We start from the raw sequence: 17,423 nt of genomic DNA, 5'->3' as shown, positions 1-17,423 counted from the left end.
AGGCAGCAGCTGACATCGGCAGGCAGCAGCGTCACGTCAGGCGGAGAGAAGAAGAAAAGCACATTTTTTACACAGGCTGTGATCGAGGTCTCTAAACCAGCTCAGCATCATCATCACCACCATCATCTTCATCATCATGGCGGAGCAGCAGCAGCAGCAAGGCGAATCTCCGGCTCCTGGTCCTCCCGGTCCTGGAGGTGTCCAACACCACCACCAACACCACCATCTTCTCCTCCAGCAGCAACACCACAATCCGCAACAACCAGTGCCGACGATCGCCACCACCACGGCGATCTGGCCAATTACCAGGGATTCGTACGAGCTGCAGGAAGTCATAGGTTAGTAAGTAGTGAGAGAGAAAGTCTGGTGGATTTAATGATGAATAATGATGATGATGATGATCTGTTGTCATTATAATAGCCCCGTAGCGTCATTATCAGACGCTACGGGGTTTACCGGCATAGGTTAGTGTGAGAGAGACAGAGAGAGAGAAGTCTGGGTGGATTTATTGATGAATAATGATGATCTGTCTGTGTTGTCATTTTAATAATAGCCCCGGCGTCATGATCAGACGCTACGGGGCCTACCGGCTTTTTCCCCCTCCTATGCAACGGATAGAACAGCGTTTCTGGCGATGCTTTGCTATGCGGATGTTAGGTTATACTGATGATGATGATGATGGCACGTTTATACGTTTACTGTTCTAGGGAAAACTAGTGGTGGAAGCAGTACTCAGATATTTTACTTAAGTAAAAGTAATGCCGCAATATAAAAATTATCGGTTACAAGTAAAAGGCCAAAAGTATTGGCTTCAAAATATACTTCAAGTCCCAAAAGTAAAAGTACCAACAATGTTTGAAAATAGCAGATATCACGCTCGTGAGCTTTGTAGATCGGCTATCGGTTAAACACAGGGCTAAAGGGGTTAATGTATGTTTTATAATGTAATGATTTATACCTGCAAAGTAACAAGTAACTTAAGTTTTCATATAATTATAATCAAGTAAAAGTACAACATTTGCCTCTGAGATGTAGTGGAGTTGAAGTAAAAGTACTCAAAACTGGAAAATAGCCTACAAAAATGTAGTCAAGTACAGTACTTGAGTAAATGTAATTAGTTACTTTCCACCACTGACAACTAATATCTGTGTTTCCTCCGACATAGTATCACGTGTTGACATAATTGTCACTCACCGCACCACCATGCGGAAATGTCACATTCCTTATAAAAAAGGAACGTTTAAAAACGTACTGAAAGTACGTTTTTAAACGTTCCTTTTTTTTCTGGCACGTGTCCAGTTCATGTAAACCGTATAATTTATGCTCCGTAGTACGACGGTGTGTCACTTGCCAGAAGGACTGATCTACAAGCTAACCAAGCATCCCGTTGCGACGAGTTGTTACCTTGTAGATCTACTTTTTTTTTTGGCAAGCCAAATTCCCGTGTGACAGGCTATAAATTGAAGATTAAGCGATTCTTTAAATCACGGACGCAGAGATTAACATTCATGCTGACAGAGAGCAGAAACTAGTACACCCAGAGAGAATGGCAACAATGATGATGTTGTCACTGTAATAACAACTTAGTTAAGCTTATGGGCATTTTATTAACTTTGATAGTCAATTAGGCTAACACGTGACCACTACTTCATTATAGCCTATAGCCTACTGGTTATATGGCTACTGTAATTTGACCCATTTTGCCCCCATCTGCATGGTTGACTATAATTTGGAAGTCCTGTGTAGTTTTAAAGGTCACATATTTAGTTAGTTACAAATGAATAGTTCACTTAACTGCCCAGTGATCTCTGCTGTGATACAGTCGCTCATAATACATTTGCATAGCTTACTATGCAATCAATTAGCTAATAAGCTAATATATTGTGTGATACTGTGTGTGTGTGTGTGCGTGTGTGTGTGTGTGTGTGTGTGTGTGTGTGTGTGTGTGTGTGTGTGTGTGTGTGTGTACACACACACACACACACACACACACACACACACACACACACACACACACATTTGGCCACGATCAATATGTGTGGATGCGCTTAAAGCTACAGCTTTATCAGCGCTGATAAGGAACAACGCATACTGTCACTAATTAGTGAGTACCCTCAGCTCTGTGCAACACAGGAGTCAATTCTCCTCTGTTCTCTACTTCTCCTTATCTGTCACCAGCAGTTGGTAAGCTATGTGCACTGTGTCACAGCCCCTAATGAGAACTTCACTGCCACTTGAGTGTGACCTGGTTTTGAAATAACCACCTTGAAATAACCCAACAAGCCAAACCCGTCAAACAACAAAGCAAGCAGAGAAAAATGTGCTGCCGTACTTCGTTGACTCTCAAACTTTGTCTCAAAAACATTTTAACCCCCGGGTTTGTTATGCATTAGGACCACGGACAAACCATACCTCTGAGAGTGTATAAATAGAATAGTTCCATGTTGTACACTCTCGGAGTTACCAATCATTTAGCTGGGGACCCCCTGGCACCCCCCCCAACCCCTCCCCCCCATGGACCCCTGAGGGGACCGCACCTTGAGAACCACTGCTGTACTTAATAACACTGTGTTGCTGTGTTTGTCTGGTAGGACATTCTTATGAAAGGCATTGGTGAATATTAAAAAAAGAAAAAAGGAAAAAGGAAGGACAAAAAGATTAAGAAAGGCCACAGAAATACATGAAATTCTGCTGACAGATTTGGAACAGTGAACGAATGCCACGACAATATAATACCCCCGGAGACCACTTGTAGACTGCTGACTGCAAATACTTGGACTTGTGTGTATATAACAGGGGTCTTCAACGTAATTCAGGCCAAGGACCCCCTAGCTGAGAGGGAGACGAAGCAGGGACCCCCCACCACATATTGTGTACATTTTTTTTGTTGCTTTGTCTGCTAACCTGTACACCTATACGTCTTTGCCAAAAATAGCCAATCTACAAGCTCACAACGCCTCTCAGGCGTTGTGAACTTGTAGATCTGCTATTTTTGGCTAAAGTTCTCCTCAGAAAAAGGGATGCTAGGGTTAAAGTGGTTAAAGTAAAAAAAAAAATCCAATCACACAAAGATTTGCCGGCCCCCCTGTAGTAACTCTGACCACTCTGATCAGAGTTACTACAGGGGGTCCGCCAAATCTTTGTGTGATGTGATTTTTTTTTTACCTTAACCACTTGAACCCTAGCATCCCATTTCTGAGGAGAACTTTAGCCAAAAAATAGCCGATCTACAAGCTCACAACGCCTCGCGCTGCGAGGCGTTGTGAGCTTGTAGATCGGCTATTTTTTGGTGTTTGGTGTAGAGGGAAAAAAGAGAAGACCAAGTAAACAGTTACATCTGGAACACATTTTTTATACAATATAGAGGGGGTCCCTGCTTCATCTCTCTCTCAGCTAGGGGGTCCTTGGCCTGAAAACATTGAAGACCCCTGCCCTAGGGGTGCCGGACCCCTTGTTGAAGACCCCCCGGTTGGTGTATAATGTGCCTCTTCTCCTCTGTTGTGACTGTGATTGCAGGCAGTGGGGCCACAGCTGTGGTTCAGGCCGCCCTATGCACCCCGAGACAGGAGCGTGTAGCCATAAAGAGAATCAACCTGGAAAAATGCCAGACCAGCATGGATGAGCTATTGGTTAGTACAACAATAAATAAGGGCTATTTTTTCAGCCTGTGTCCACAGAGCGTTTCTGTCCCTCCCTAACGCTCCCCCAGCCTGGTAGAGCTGTTTTTCTTTTGATGTGCTTTGTTATTTTTTACTATTCTGTGCGTGAGTGCAACGAAATTGCATATTTTACGTCCGCATTGTCCTCCAGGGTTCATTTTAATATAGATTGTTTGATAATGTACAATATGTGCGCACGATTCTGTCCCTTTGCTGGCCTCGTGACAAAAAAAAAAGAACCTACTGTATTGATATGACATACCTTTTTCTAATATTATCTCTTTGTCTCTCCCTCTCTCTATCCCTCACTCTTTCTCTCCTGATAGAAAGAAATACAAGCGATGAGCCAGTGCAGCCACCCAAATGTCGTCACCTACTTCACCTCATTCGTAGTGAAGGATGAACTCTGGTTAGTCATGAAGCTTCTAAGTGGTGGTAAGCTTCAGCTGCCAAGATACAGTACATGCAGTAAATACCTGTCCTTGCCCCGACTGTTAGAGTGCATGAAGTACAGTTAATATGGTGATCCTACAATCTAGATGCCTCTGTTTTTCATGCTCTTTTTTTTATGAAAGCAGAGTTTGTGCCTTGACCTTTAACAGTTTTGGTCGTGTGATCTGGTAGATCGTTGACATATCACTTTCTGTCAAGATCAAGGAATGTAAAACAGGCTTAGAGGCACACCAGGCATGAAATAAGGTGTACATTTTAATGGTAGCTGAACATTTTATTTCTTTTGTTGTTACCCCGATTCATGACAGGAATATTCAATAGTTCAGCCAAGCTAGATTGCCAGCTATCTCAAGTAACTTCTTGTCATGATCTGATCCGTGTCCTTGCAAAGGTTAACGCTGTAAGGTTATCCAATTTCTTGCCAGAGGATCGATAACATTCACGTTATCTCATTTTATCTTGCCTTAAATTATTTATTGTTGTTTAAAATCAATAGATTCTAACACGATTAAACATTTGAAATGTAATTTCTGAAGGACAAACCCGTTTTTTTTTAAGTCTGCTGGGGCCCTGCAACAGAACCCTGAAATTAATCTGTTAGTGATCATGTCTGTTCTCTTGAAAAACAGCTGCAGTGTTAAAGAACTACCTTATGTGTACTATTGCTGAACGAACAGAAAGCTATTGTAATACATTAAACGTATGTGCATATCAATGCAAATAACCATCGATGTTGAACAATTAATGAATCACCAGGAGTAAACATTGCATTTTCTTTCATCCTTTTTAGGATCTATGCTGGATATCATAAAGCACACTAGCAAAGACGAGCACAAAAATGGGGTGTTAGATGAGCCCATCATTGCCACCATATTAAAAGAAGTCTTAGCGGCCCTAGACTACCTGCATAGAAATGGACAAATCCACAGGTAACGTACAGTAAAATTATGTTTCAATGAGTTGAGTGACATTTTGAAAGTGTTCAATAACGTACGTACGATTGTGTTTATTGACCACCATTACAGCTGCTGTATTGTGTTAAATTCCTGGACTTCAAGGTCATAGAGAGCCAGGCCTACACAGTAAAATGCTGAGTTGATTTACAATAACACAGATCATGTAAAATGGACCCTTATGGGTCCATGTTTACACTTTTGGAGATGCTTTAACATTCTGCATTTTACTGTGTAAATCAGTCTTTATCCCTTGGGCAGTTGTCCATGATGGCAATGGATTGAGCAAGTCATTTACACTCATGTATTGATCAATGGTGCTCTACATACTGACTGTGTGTGACTGTATTTTCTGTGGTTGGTTGACCTTAGGGATGTAAAGGCCGGAAACATTCTACTGGGTGAAGATGGATCTGTTCAGATAGCAGGTGGGTTGTGATGTAGAATAGACCATTGGTTCTCAAAGTGGGGTCTGGGGACCCCCAGGGGTCCTTGAGGGAGTTCCAGGGGGTCCCCAGCTAAATGATAGATAGTTAACCAAATGGACCCTTATGGGTCTGTAACTCAGAGAGTGTACAAATGGAACCATTTGTACACTCCATTCCATTTGTGAGTTAAATTAACATAGATTTTACAATATAAATTGGGCTCCCAGAGATAGAAATGCCATTAAATGGGGGTCCGTAGCCAAATGCATGTAAAACTGGGGGTCCTTGAAATTAAAATGGTTGAGAATCACTGCTAGAGCTGTAAAAATCTTCTCTTATGGGGGGTCCCTGGCATTTCTTTTCAAATGGGGGTCCGCGGACTAATAAGTGTCAATTTGGGGGTCCTTGACATGAAAAAGTTTTATTGCTGTTTTATTTTATTGCTATTCTTATTTAATTTGTGTTTTTATCCAAACCTTGAAGGAAGCTTACAAGAATGTCAATGCCTTGAAATATTGCTACAGCTGTATTGTACTTTCATGGGGGCAAGAAACGCCCTCAACTTGAATACAAAAAGGGACAAAAATGCAAATCAGTTCATAGATCCTTTAGGAGTACGTAGTCCCATTTGTAGGGACATGCCGACAAATGGGCATGTCCAGTCAGAAATGCAAATGGTACTGTAACATGATGCAGCTACATACATTTCAGTGTATGTACAGGACAGTATGTGAGCACTACTCAAAGCTCTTCTAGTCATTTTGTACCGGGTGCATGCCATGGTCTAGAAAAGTTATTGTACAGTCAGAGGGGTAACCTCCTCTCAACGGAAATGCCCTTCACGTACTCATTAAATTGGCACATTGCGACCGGCGCCAATTTAATAAAAGTACCTGACGGACATTTTTGTGAGAGCCGTAATCCCCCTGGCAGTTTATTAGTTGCCTGCTGTACAATATACTGTGTTATTTCCTAAATAGGCTCTATGCACAGCAGCCATATTGGAAAGAAATTGGGCCTCTTCCTTACTTCCTTCACAGGTTTTACCAATGATACTAATGTTCCATATTTCATGTAGCACAGTGGTTCTCAAACCTTTTAATTTCAAGGACCCCTATAACTCTCAGAGTTACACACCTTTTTAAGGGGAAATTTAGAACCTCCCCCCCCCCCCCAAGGAACCATGAGGGTCCCTGGACTTTGTCCCTTTGACCAGAATGGAACAGAGCCTTCATTTGTATCATTAGAAACACCTGTGAAGGAAGTAAAGAAGGGGCCCAATTTCTTTCCAAAATGGCTGTTGTGCATAGAGTCTATTGTTATGAAACATAGTGTCAACTGCACATATAACAAATACACTATTTATGCATTGTTTTTGGAATCTATAATGAATCTATAAACACTACTGCACATTTATTCAAAAGTGACCATACAACAACACATACTTCATATTTATTTCTGCCAGACAATAAAAAACTTTTTTTTTTTTTTAAATTCCTAAGATTTTGGAGTAAGCGCTTTTCTAGCCACGGGAGGAGATATGACCAGAAACAAAGTGAGAAAGACGTTTGTAGGAACACCGTGCTGGATGGCTCCAGAGGTCATGGAGCAGGTGAGTCTAATAAAGCCTGAGTGGCATCACAGCACGACGCATTCAGGGTTGCCAGATCTGCTTATTATAATTTCCCCGCAAGATTTCTTTTTGAAAATAGCCGATCTACAAGCTCACAACGCGTCGCATCGCGACGCGTTGTGAGCTTGTAGATCGGCTATTTTCAAATAGCTGATGTACATGTTTAAGTACTCATATGGCCTATAGTCGCTTCTTTTGGGCTGGTTTTCCTAGACCTGGTTGCTTGTTTCTCTCACAGAATCTGGCAACACTGGATGTGTCGCAAGCTTGTACATCCGCTACTTTCGGTGGAGCGGGACACCCCAACACAGCTAACTATAAATCTGGCATAACATGTTCATACACAGGTAGATACAGACTCATATCTCAGATTATAACTACATTTATATATTACCTTTCTCGCACAGCCCGCAAAGTGCTTTACATGAGTTAAAACATGCAACAATATGCACAAATAAAAACATAATTTAAAATACAAATTATAGGTGGTGTCAGATCGTTTCAGAGCTTACATCCATGCATGCGTGTATGCACTCACTCACGCATGAATGAGAATGAGGCCGTTTGTATACAATCTATTTGAGCACTTGTGTTTGGGTGAGTGTTTTTGATTCAAGTTAATACAAATCCATAACACGTGGAACACGTGCGTGCGTGTGTGTGTGTGCGTGTAAGTGTGGGTGTATGAATGAAAAAGAGAGTATGTGCAGAAATGCGCATGAGGATTATATGTAAGAAGAAAAAAAAGTTACAATGCTATCGTGAATAATTAAATGTGCGCTATATGGACAATTATGTTGAGAAACAAAAGCCTTGTTGCCCCTTGAAATTTTTGTTTGAAGAAACACTTATGGTTTGTGATTTTTTTTAAATAAATATTTATATTTTACAAATAGTTGGGTGTAATGCTATGCCCACAGGTACGAGGCTATGACTTCAAAGCAGATATCTGGAGCTTTGGAATTACCGCCATAGAGTTAGCAACAGGGTCTGCGCCATACCACCGATACCCACCCATGAAGGTGAGTGTTCCCAGCAGTATTATTATCAGTAACCTACTTAGAAAAAGCTACAAAATACTATTCAACCAACCCCATTTTTGTAATATTTGCTGGTCATTATAGTATGGCCGTAACCATTTCATCCTGTCTCTCCAGGTCTTAATGCTTACCCTACAGAATGATCCACCCACCCTAGAAACAGGCGTGGAGGACAAGGAAATGCTGAAGAAATATGGCAAATCCTTTAGGAAGCTAATAACGATGTGCCTTCAGAAGGAGCCAACCAAAAGGTTAGCTTGTACCATACTGTGAATCTTCTGTCTTTCATCTACGACTTAGTTGTGTTTGTAGAGAATGAATGCTGTCCTATCAAGTGTCATCTGACAAAAACAATATTTTTTCTATATGTAGGCCTACAGCAGCAGAACTTTTGAAGTGTAAATTCTTCCAAAAAGCCAAGGTATGATCCTGTATGATCTGTAGCTTTCTATGTTTGATGTTGTTACAGTAGCATGCCTGTCTCATGTTCCCATCCCCCATCCCCATCAGTCATTCTATTGAAATAGATTTTAAGCAACTCACATTTCAATTTCAAAATTCTAAAACAAATGTAAGCAGTAGTATTATGAAGTCTTATTTGTATTATTATTACAGCATTATGAAGTCATAGTATTGTGCTACAGAAGACATGCAAAAACAGGATGAACACCCCTCATCCCCATGTCCAACCCTCCTCTCTTGTTTATTAACAAGGTGTTGCTCCTAATATGTGATTGTGGAAGTGTGGTTATATAAAGTAGTTATTAACACAAATAATGTCCTGCAACAGTATTTAATGAAATAAGATCAAATCCTTCCAAAAATGTGTAATCCGATGATTAACATGGTGTTGTTCCTAATGTGCACTTGTGGAAGTGGGGATATAATAAACCATTTTCTTAACACAAATAACATACTGTACTGCAACAGCAGTTAATGCAATAAGATAAAGTCCTTCCAAAAATGTGTGATCTGAAAAGCCTACTGACATTAAAATCCATAGTCTGGTCTGAAAATCAAGACTTTTTTTGAGCTGCATTGCCTGCAACTATTGCAAAAAGAACAGTGAACCGCACATTTTTAGACATGGATATCAAGATAGGCTCCAAAATGTTGCTATCTTTGTAAAATAACAACTTGTTATACATTTAAAATGTGTTTTGTTTAGAATATTATCTGATGTCCTATTTCTAACTTGGAGATAATTATAGTTGTGGAATGTTATTGCATTCAAGACCCTTTGCACAACATGTGTCCAAAAACTATGTTTGCGTTTACTTCTAAGTGATATATTAAGTATACTGTCACGATTTTGATCCGTGTTTGGTTTTTCTTTTGCAGAACAGAGAATATCTCATTGAAAAACTTTTGTGTCGCGCACCAAAGATTGCCCAGAGAGCCAAGAAGGTATGTGTAAACAAACGATCTCTGTAAAGTAACTGCATTATTGACTAAACACGAACAACTTAAGTCATAGATCTGGGGACGGACCGAACCCCCTCCAGTGCATTGCATTTACAGTCAACAGACACCGAACGTACTCCCTTTCTTCCGACACCGCAAACATCTCGTGTCCAAACTGTTGTGAGGGTTGTCTGCAAATATGGGCTCCTGCTAGAGCCGTATCGGTCATGCAGAAAGGATGTGTCTTCACTGCAGAAGTGAGTGGTTAGCGTTGAGCAACTGAGGTGCACTTGACCACACACACATTTTTTGCCTCATTTATACTTGGTTGTACGTAGGGCTGTCACGATTAGAAATTTAAGTTGGCGATTAATTATCACTCAAACAATTGCGATTAACGATTTCATTGTGTTTCTGTCTTAATGGAAATGAATGGAACATTATGAATAAAAAAATCATTTCTGTTTGGCTTTTTAGCTTCGGGAAACAAAAGTTGCACAGGGCAGATATGACAAATAACCCATATTTAATGACTTTATACTTAAAAATAAACATTAATAGTGGAAATATCCGATCTATAAGATCAAAACGCGTCGCTATGCGACGAGTTTTGAGCTTATAGATCGGCTATTTCCACATTTTTTTGAAGTTTTTTGAAAATATATGAATTTTCTTTACATTGATTATGACGATTATAGCAAAAATAATTGCTTTTTTTGTGACAGGCCTAGTCTAATATTGTCTCCCCATCAGCCTCTGGCCTCTGATGGAAAGGCCAGGATAGGGGCGATAGCAGCAGGAGAGCGTAGGGTCATGGCCGGGAGGCATATAGTGGTCAGGGTGGAAATTCACTGACTCTGTCAGGGGTAAATGGAGGACATGGTGGATGGAGCATGTTTAGCATGTAGGCCGATGACGTGAACATTACGCACAGACAGAGCAGGGTATCAATAAAGAGGGAGGTGATTCAGGGCTGTCACTGGACAGCTTGTAACACTGGAAGCTTGGGTGAATTTTGTACATTGTTTAGTACATCCACTAACTCTCTAAGACACGTTGAAAATATACTTTGCAGCATACAAATATAAACAATTATCAGATGGTAAAAGAAGTACTCACATTTTCTACTTTTAAGAAAAAGTACTGTAGCAATACCACAATGTACAAGTAAAAATCCTGCATTCAACATTGATGATTAACCTATAATAATACATCACAATTTATCAGTTAATATATGTTTTGTATTAATAATATAAATCAGCAATGTAGCTAGTAACTGTCAAATAATTGTAGTTGAGTATAATGTACAAAATTTGCATTTGAGATGTGTAGAAGAAGTATAAAGTATCAAAAAAGCTACTTTCCACCACTGTCAATAAAACAAATTATGAACTGAACTGTAGGTAATCAAAATCTTTGGCTGGCAAAATGGTGACACTTTCATAGACTCGATGCTGTAGTTTAGGAGATTTTAACTAATGAACTTATGTTAAGGTCATGTGTTTGAGGCAATGTGTATATACATATTACATTTTATCTTTATTTCTTGGGGTTTGTTCAAAGTATAGGGCAGAGATAATGTGGAACCAGCGTGCATCATGTGCTATAGTGTCTGATTTGCCTGATTGCATAGGTAGTAGGACTGTCAACTTTCCTCAGAAATGATATTCAAATATTGGTCTTAAAAATGTGCAGATATTCGAATATATTTGAATATTATTACAAGTAAGACGCGCGAACGCTGGAAGCGAACGCAGCTCGAAAATAACAATGAGAAGAATAGAAAGGAATGAGCAATTACTTGCCATCCGGCCTGAAATATGCACAAATGACATGGAATTCTTAGATATCCCAATAGATGAACTCGTGTAGATGCTTGTAGATGTGTTATTTTTGACTGTCGCTGCTATATGTTTCTCAGAGGAGTGTAATTAGTCACCCAGGGGCACAGGTGAATTTCAGCCACACTGTAGTGCATGCAGGCAATGAGAGCGTGACTCACATGGGGGCAGCCAATGAGAGCGTGAGTGACATGGGGGCGCGGCTGCACACATACTGCACACAGACAGACAGACACACAAGCCGAGCCGAGTTTCATAGTATGCTCCACTTGGTCGGCTTCGCCGCGCCTCCTTCCGCGTTCGCAATTATAAAAAATATATATACTTTTTTATTTGTATTTTTTTTGACAGAAACAGTACAAAAAACAATGTATATATATTTTTTTTTATTCGAATTCTAATTCATATTCAAATATACATATTTTCCCAATATTCGAAGAATATTCGAATATCGAATATTCGTTTGACAGCCGTTTGACAGGTAGATGAGTATTAGGGCCCTTGTCCTTTCGGGTTTTGTGCTATAGTGTGACCTGTGGAGCCATCCATATTACCAACTCAGCGAATGCCTGCAAAAGACAGGCAGTGTTGCAGAAACATTGTCGTCTCGGGATGCTGTGACCTCGCTCTCCTCTAAGGTCCTTCACAATACACAGTGAAATCCTCAGCGTTAATTTAATTCCGAGAGTGTAAAAAAAATCGCTGCGTATCTGCCCCTGTCTTCCGCTGCCTCAGCCCAGTAACCCTGAATGGCCTTCACTCTCCCCTGGGGGACCCTGTGTATATGAACTCCTTTTCAAAAGGGTTATTCTGTCCACCTTGGGAAGATTGCATTGGATGCATCAGGGTTGAATGTAGAATCATTTTATTTTAAATAGAAGAGAAATAAATTCCATATTTTGCTAACAGAATCACAGCGAACACGCCGTTATATTTTCCCTGCATCTTAATATTTATTATCCTTAATTCATTGTAATGATAACTCAAAGTGAGGGAAAACAACAGGATATAGACAGTAATGGTGAATGAGTTGTGTGAATGTGTGTAGTGTTGCCGAATGACCAGCAGAGGGCACTGCGCAACTCCAAATAGAACTCTCTCCACAAAGGACTGCAAGCCAAGGCTGTGTTGGCAAAGATTAGTTGTGCAGTATCTACAAACTAAAGGCAGTGTATGGGGCTGTTCTCATTGATTTGTTACAGTAATGGAAAGTTAGAAAACTGATTGAGTTTGCATTGGTTGTGCAGGAGACATGATGGTAGAATATTGATTGCGAACAGCAGGGGCGTTTTTTTTTTAGGCTCAAACTCTGTATGTGGTCTATTTAATACCTGGATAGTAGTTTTTTTTTTTACAGCACAAACACTGATACCAACAGTTAGCAATATTGTTCACATGAGTCATTATATCGTTACACAAATTCTGTTCTGCTGTGTATTACAGTATGTGTTGTTTTGTGACACCATCATAATGTGTTAATCTACCAGCTGTGTTAGTGTGTGTGTGTGTGTGTGTGTGTGTGTGTGTGTGTGTGTGTGTGTGTGTGTGTGTGTGTGTGTGTGTGTGTGTGTGTGTGTGTGTGTGTGTGTGTGTGTGTGTGTGTGTGTGTGTGTGTGTGGCGTGTGCGCGTGCGTGTGTGTGCGTGTGTGCGTGCACGCATGTGCGTGTGTGGAATTCATTCCTGTTTGTCTTGCTCTAGCAGCCTGAGCAGAATTGGGGGAGCCTGGGCTCGATGTCAGGTTTAGAGAAAGACCCTGACGGCACCAGGAGGGTAGTTTTCCTTTGATTTTAGCCCACGGCTAATAGCTGGGGCAAAAGCCGGACCCTGCGGCAGCAGCTTTTCACTGTTTTGTCTGTGCTTTGTTTTTCTTTTTGATAGTGCTGCCCACAATATCCCAACTTCCAACCACAAAGACTAGTCCTCCCCCCCCGTTGCTGGCTTTAATAAACGTTTTAACAGACCTTACAAATACTTTGCAAGTACTCAAGGGCTGTACTAGTGATTATGCCTGTAAGTGCATCTGCTTGAAGCCTTTAAGCTGATACCAGTTATCATTTTGTACGTTAATGTCGGTGATTAACCCCATTTAATTCAGGCTCAGTGTCCCCTTATGTTGCATCTCCTGATGATTGCTTTCAATTGCATGAGTACCGTGTTGTACCCCCATTGGGCCTGCTGTTAGCATCCTTAGGTACTACACACTTTTCCACTTGTATTGAGCGGTGATGTAACGTCTTTTCATGTCACCGTTGTGAAGCCACAATTTTGCTTCATCACATGACAGTGTCGTTCGTCGGAAATAATTGATGATCAGCTCCTTTTGGCAAGGTAGACCTGATGAGTATGAATTAGACTTAACTCTTTCACTGCCAGAATAAATGCGTAAATGAATCACCCACTGCCAGCGATTTTTTTTCGATTTTCTTACCGTTTCAAGTAGTCACAGAATATTTATCTCCAGTATTATCGATCCCCTGATCGTTGGTAATCATTATCCGCGAAAGAAAAAATAAAAACTTTGCCACCCCCCGTTTGCTTGTTATAGGCCGTTGAAAATAGCATGTCTCGTCAAAATTACATTACAAAAACACAGGAGGCGAGATACAGGCGATTTCCCAAAGACGTTAACCAGGAAGTGAATGGGGCAGTACGTCTTGGGATCACGTGATCTCCTGGTTCTGCGTGCATCTGGGGATGAAATGGTCACTCATGTGTTAGCGAAGAGCGCCATCTAGTGGAAACACCCCCCCCCCCCCACAAAAAAAGAAGAAACAAAATCGGCAGTGGCAGTGTGGGCCTTTGAGAAAAAGAAGTCTTAAAAGTCGTCCTTGGCAGTGAATGAGTTAATAGTGACATACCTGCCAGATCCCTGCCAGTGCACGTGTCCTGGTTCCAAACATATACCTTACTTTACATTCGTAGTTGACCGATTTGTGCGCAGCACATGACACAGAGACATGTGGGTACAGCATGATGCTCCATGAATTGGGAATAGCCAGTACTCTAGCACCTAACACTGTGTGTGTTGTCATTGATCAGGTGAGGAGAGTTCCAGGCTCCAGTGGCCACTTGCACAAGACGGAGGATGGAGACTGGGAGTGGAGCGACGACGAGCTGGACGAAGAGAGCGAGCTGGGCAAGGCTGCGGTCACTCAGGGCAGGGTAGGTGAGGCTACGCCAGTGGTGGAAAAAGTACTCAAAATGTTTTACTTAAGTAAAAGTATCAATACTGTATGTGTGGAAATACGACGTTACAAGTAAAAGTCCAGAATCCTACATTTACTTGAGTAAAAGTACAAAAATATTGGTATCAAAATGTACTTAAAAGTACCAAAAGTAGAAAGTACTCATTATGCAGAATGTCCCCTTTCACAAGTTTTCAAATGTGTAAAATGTATACAAATCTTGAGCTGCTTAAAATCTGTCTGGGGTGCACACAAAAGCCTGAGTAGATGTGAAAATGACCCCATAACTGTTTAAAAGTGAAATTTCCCTTAAAACATACTGTACAGACTAAACGCTTTTCTCTATGGCTCCTGCCTTTGGGTCCACACAATAAAAAATATGTCTTATTTGTTAAGATGCTTTGCGTAAAGCTAATTATTTACTGTAGAAGATGGTTCAGGTTAGAGATGTTTGTCAAAGGACTTTGTGATCTATGGTCCACACCCTGCCACTATCTTCAGAGCCATTACAGCTACCTAATGACTTGTGACATCCTATATCAGAGAGAAGCCATCTGGTGTCTCACTGTTTAGGTACATAAAGGGACCTAAAACGGAACAGAACACTCTATTGATCATTCTGTTCATTACATGCAGTATTTAAACATGTTTTTACAGTGTGGCTATGTCTGTGTCTTTGTCTCTTTGTGTGACCCCGGAATTAATCTCACAAACTCTGGGAGTTAAAGGGTAAGACCACTTTGGTAGAGGTTTGGGTTGTGTAGTTACCTTGCCATGATGTAACTCCAAAGGTGGGCATGAAATCAAAAATAATTGCTCCATTGATTAGAAATTGATAATTCAAAATATGCTCCTCATTGACTTACATTGTACGGTAAAACAGCTCTCAAAGTCACTCTTTTAGCACATAAATGAACCCAAACATAGCTGATTCCGACAATATAGAGCATCACCAAACCCAGTACTGTTTGTTTTTTTAATAAAAATGTCAACTTCCTGTTGATTTTACTATTTGAAGATCTGGATCCGGATCCGCGGATCCAGTCCAGGTTTTCTACTTATGAAAAATGGCAAAATCAACAGGAAGTTAACATTTTTATAAAAAAAAAAAACAGTACTGGGTTTGGTGATGTTCTATATTGTCTGAATCAACTTTGTTTGCGTTCATTTATGTGCAGAGTGACTTTGAGAGCTGTTTTACCGTACAATGTAAGTCAATGAGGAGCATATTTTGAATTATCAATTTCTAATCAATGGAGCAATTATTTTTGTTTTCTTGCCCACCTTTGGAGTTACATCATGGCAAGGTAACTACACAACCCAAACCTCTACCAAAGTGGTCTTGCCCTTTAAGTGAAGACAGGATTTTGCTGCGTGGGAAACAATAAATCAATGTGCTGTTGTTGAAACTAAGATTTGTAACCTCATTGTGTTTTGCTATTTCCCCCCCAGTCACGAAGGCTCACAGATGAGGACAAACATGTAAGTTAGTTGTTTTCCATTATAAAAGCTGAAATGATATTATAGAAAATATTAAAATCGCATTTTAGATCTATACATTTTGTTTTACCAGTGGCTCAGATATCCACCATTACAGTAACGATGCATATCTGTTGGTAGGCTAAAGCTTAATATATACTCCATCTCACGAGGGTGTCAAAATGAACACAGCTACAAGCTAATACACAATGCGTTTAAATTAGTCTTATGTGACTAACATCACCTAGTACAGTGGTTCTCAAAATGGATTCCAGGGACTCTCTGGGTTCCTTTAGGGGGGTCTAAATTGACCCTTACAAGTCTGTAACTCTGACAGTGTACAAATGGAACCAAATGGACCCTAACGGGTCCATTTGGTTCCATTTGTACACTGTCAGAGTTAAGGGGAGACCTTGAAATGTTTGAGAACCACTGACCTAGTACACAGGTCATTTGATAACATGACAGAAGTGCATCATTGGGAAAAAGACACCTCAGAAGAAATTGCATCAGCTTTGTGTCAACTCCTGTCTATTGTAAATTGTGAGGTGGCTTGGAGCTGACCATGGATGACCACGCAATGCCTTTTAACGTTGTTTTTCCTTCTTCCTCATTTCAGAACGAGGAGAACGTCAACGATGTCCCCATTGGAGGGCTTTCTATTCAGCGTCCCCAGGTGAGGGACGTAATAGCAGTGCTAATTTGTCACGATTCAATGACCTCGATGCCCACATTTTCCCTGTTTGTGTGTGTGCGTACGCGTGCGTGTGTGTGTGTGTGTGTGTGTGTGTGTGTGTGTGTGTGTGTGTGTGTGTGTGTGTGTGTGTGTGTGTGTGTGTGTGTGTGTGTGTGCGTGCGTGCCTGTGCGTGTGTGTGTGAACGTCAGTCTCCTGTAGAGACTCTCGCCGGCAGTAATAACTCAGGGTAAATGGCCGCCTGGCTGGCAGTGACAGCGTACTGCCTGGGTCAGGGTGTTTCTTTCCTAAAAGACTCACAGCCATTGTAGCCCATTTTCCAAGGCTATTGCCATTTTGAAAATGAGCCAAAGTAGTATTAGGTGGACAGAACCCCCCCGTGTCTGACAGTGAAGGAGGCCAGAAATGCTGTTGCTGTTGTTTTCCTGGTCAGGAACGGAGCATAATTGCCGTTCGGCACTCTTATGCCTGATTTACTCTTATTTAGTTGTGTGCGGGTTGTCATGCACCAAAAATAGCAGATCTACAAGCTCACAATGTGTCGTGCTGTAATGCGTTGTGAGCTTGTAGATCAGCCACTTCATACATACAGAACATGCCCACAGAGATTTTGTGTGCTGTCATGTGACTGCTTGGCTACGTTTGATTGGAG

The 17,423-nt window shown here is 40.9% G+C and overlaps 1 protein-coding gene across 2 annotated transcripts in view; it reads left to right on the top strand.

Moving 5' to 3' along the window:
- Positions 1-17,423, top strand: part of stk39 (serine threonine kinase 39) — a 37,914-nt gene continuing 20,491 nt past the window's right edge. For both annotated transcript variants that reach the window (XR_014602685.1, XM_084083931.1), the window contains exons 1-13: positions 1-338; positions 3,517-3,629; positions 3,986-4,094; positions 4,903-5,041; positions 5,438-5,493; positions 6,996-7,105; positions 8,047-8,148; positions 8,284-8,417; positions 8,539-8,587; positions 9,508-9,573; positions 14,452-14,574; positions 16,050-16,079; positions 16,696-16,752. Coding sequence is in view for 1 of the 2 variants with exons in the window: in XM_084083931.1 (XP_083940057.1) it covers positions 137-338; positions 3,517-3,629; positions 3,986-4,094; positions 4,903-5,041; positions 5,438-5,493; positions 6,996-7,105; positions 8,047-8,148; positions 8,284-8,417; positions 8,539-8,587; positions 9,508-9,573; positions 14,452-14,574; positions 16,050-16,079; positions 16,696-16,752 (1,290 nt within the window). In the remaining variant the exon portion in view is untranslated. The remainder of the gene's footprint in view (positions 339-3,516; positions 3,630-3,985; positions 4,095-4,902; positions 5,042-5,437; positions 5,494-6,995; positions 7,106-8,046; positions 8,149-8,283; positions 8,418-8,538; positions 8,588-9,507; positions 9,574-14,451; positions 14,575-16,049; positions 16,080-16,695; positions 16,753-17,423) is intronic.

This window comes from Gymnoscopelus microlampas, assembly GCF_963454915.1.
Source record: "Gymnoscopelus microlampas genome assembly, chromosome: 17".
Taxonomy (NCBI): domain Eukaryota; kingdom Metazoa; phylum Chordata; class Actinopteri; order Myctophiformes; family Myctophidae; genus Gymnoscopelus; species Gymnoscopelus microlampas.
The sequence above is the reverse complement of the archived record's forward strand: the minus strand, read 5'-3'. Positions and strand labels throughout refer to the sequence as shown.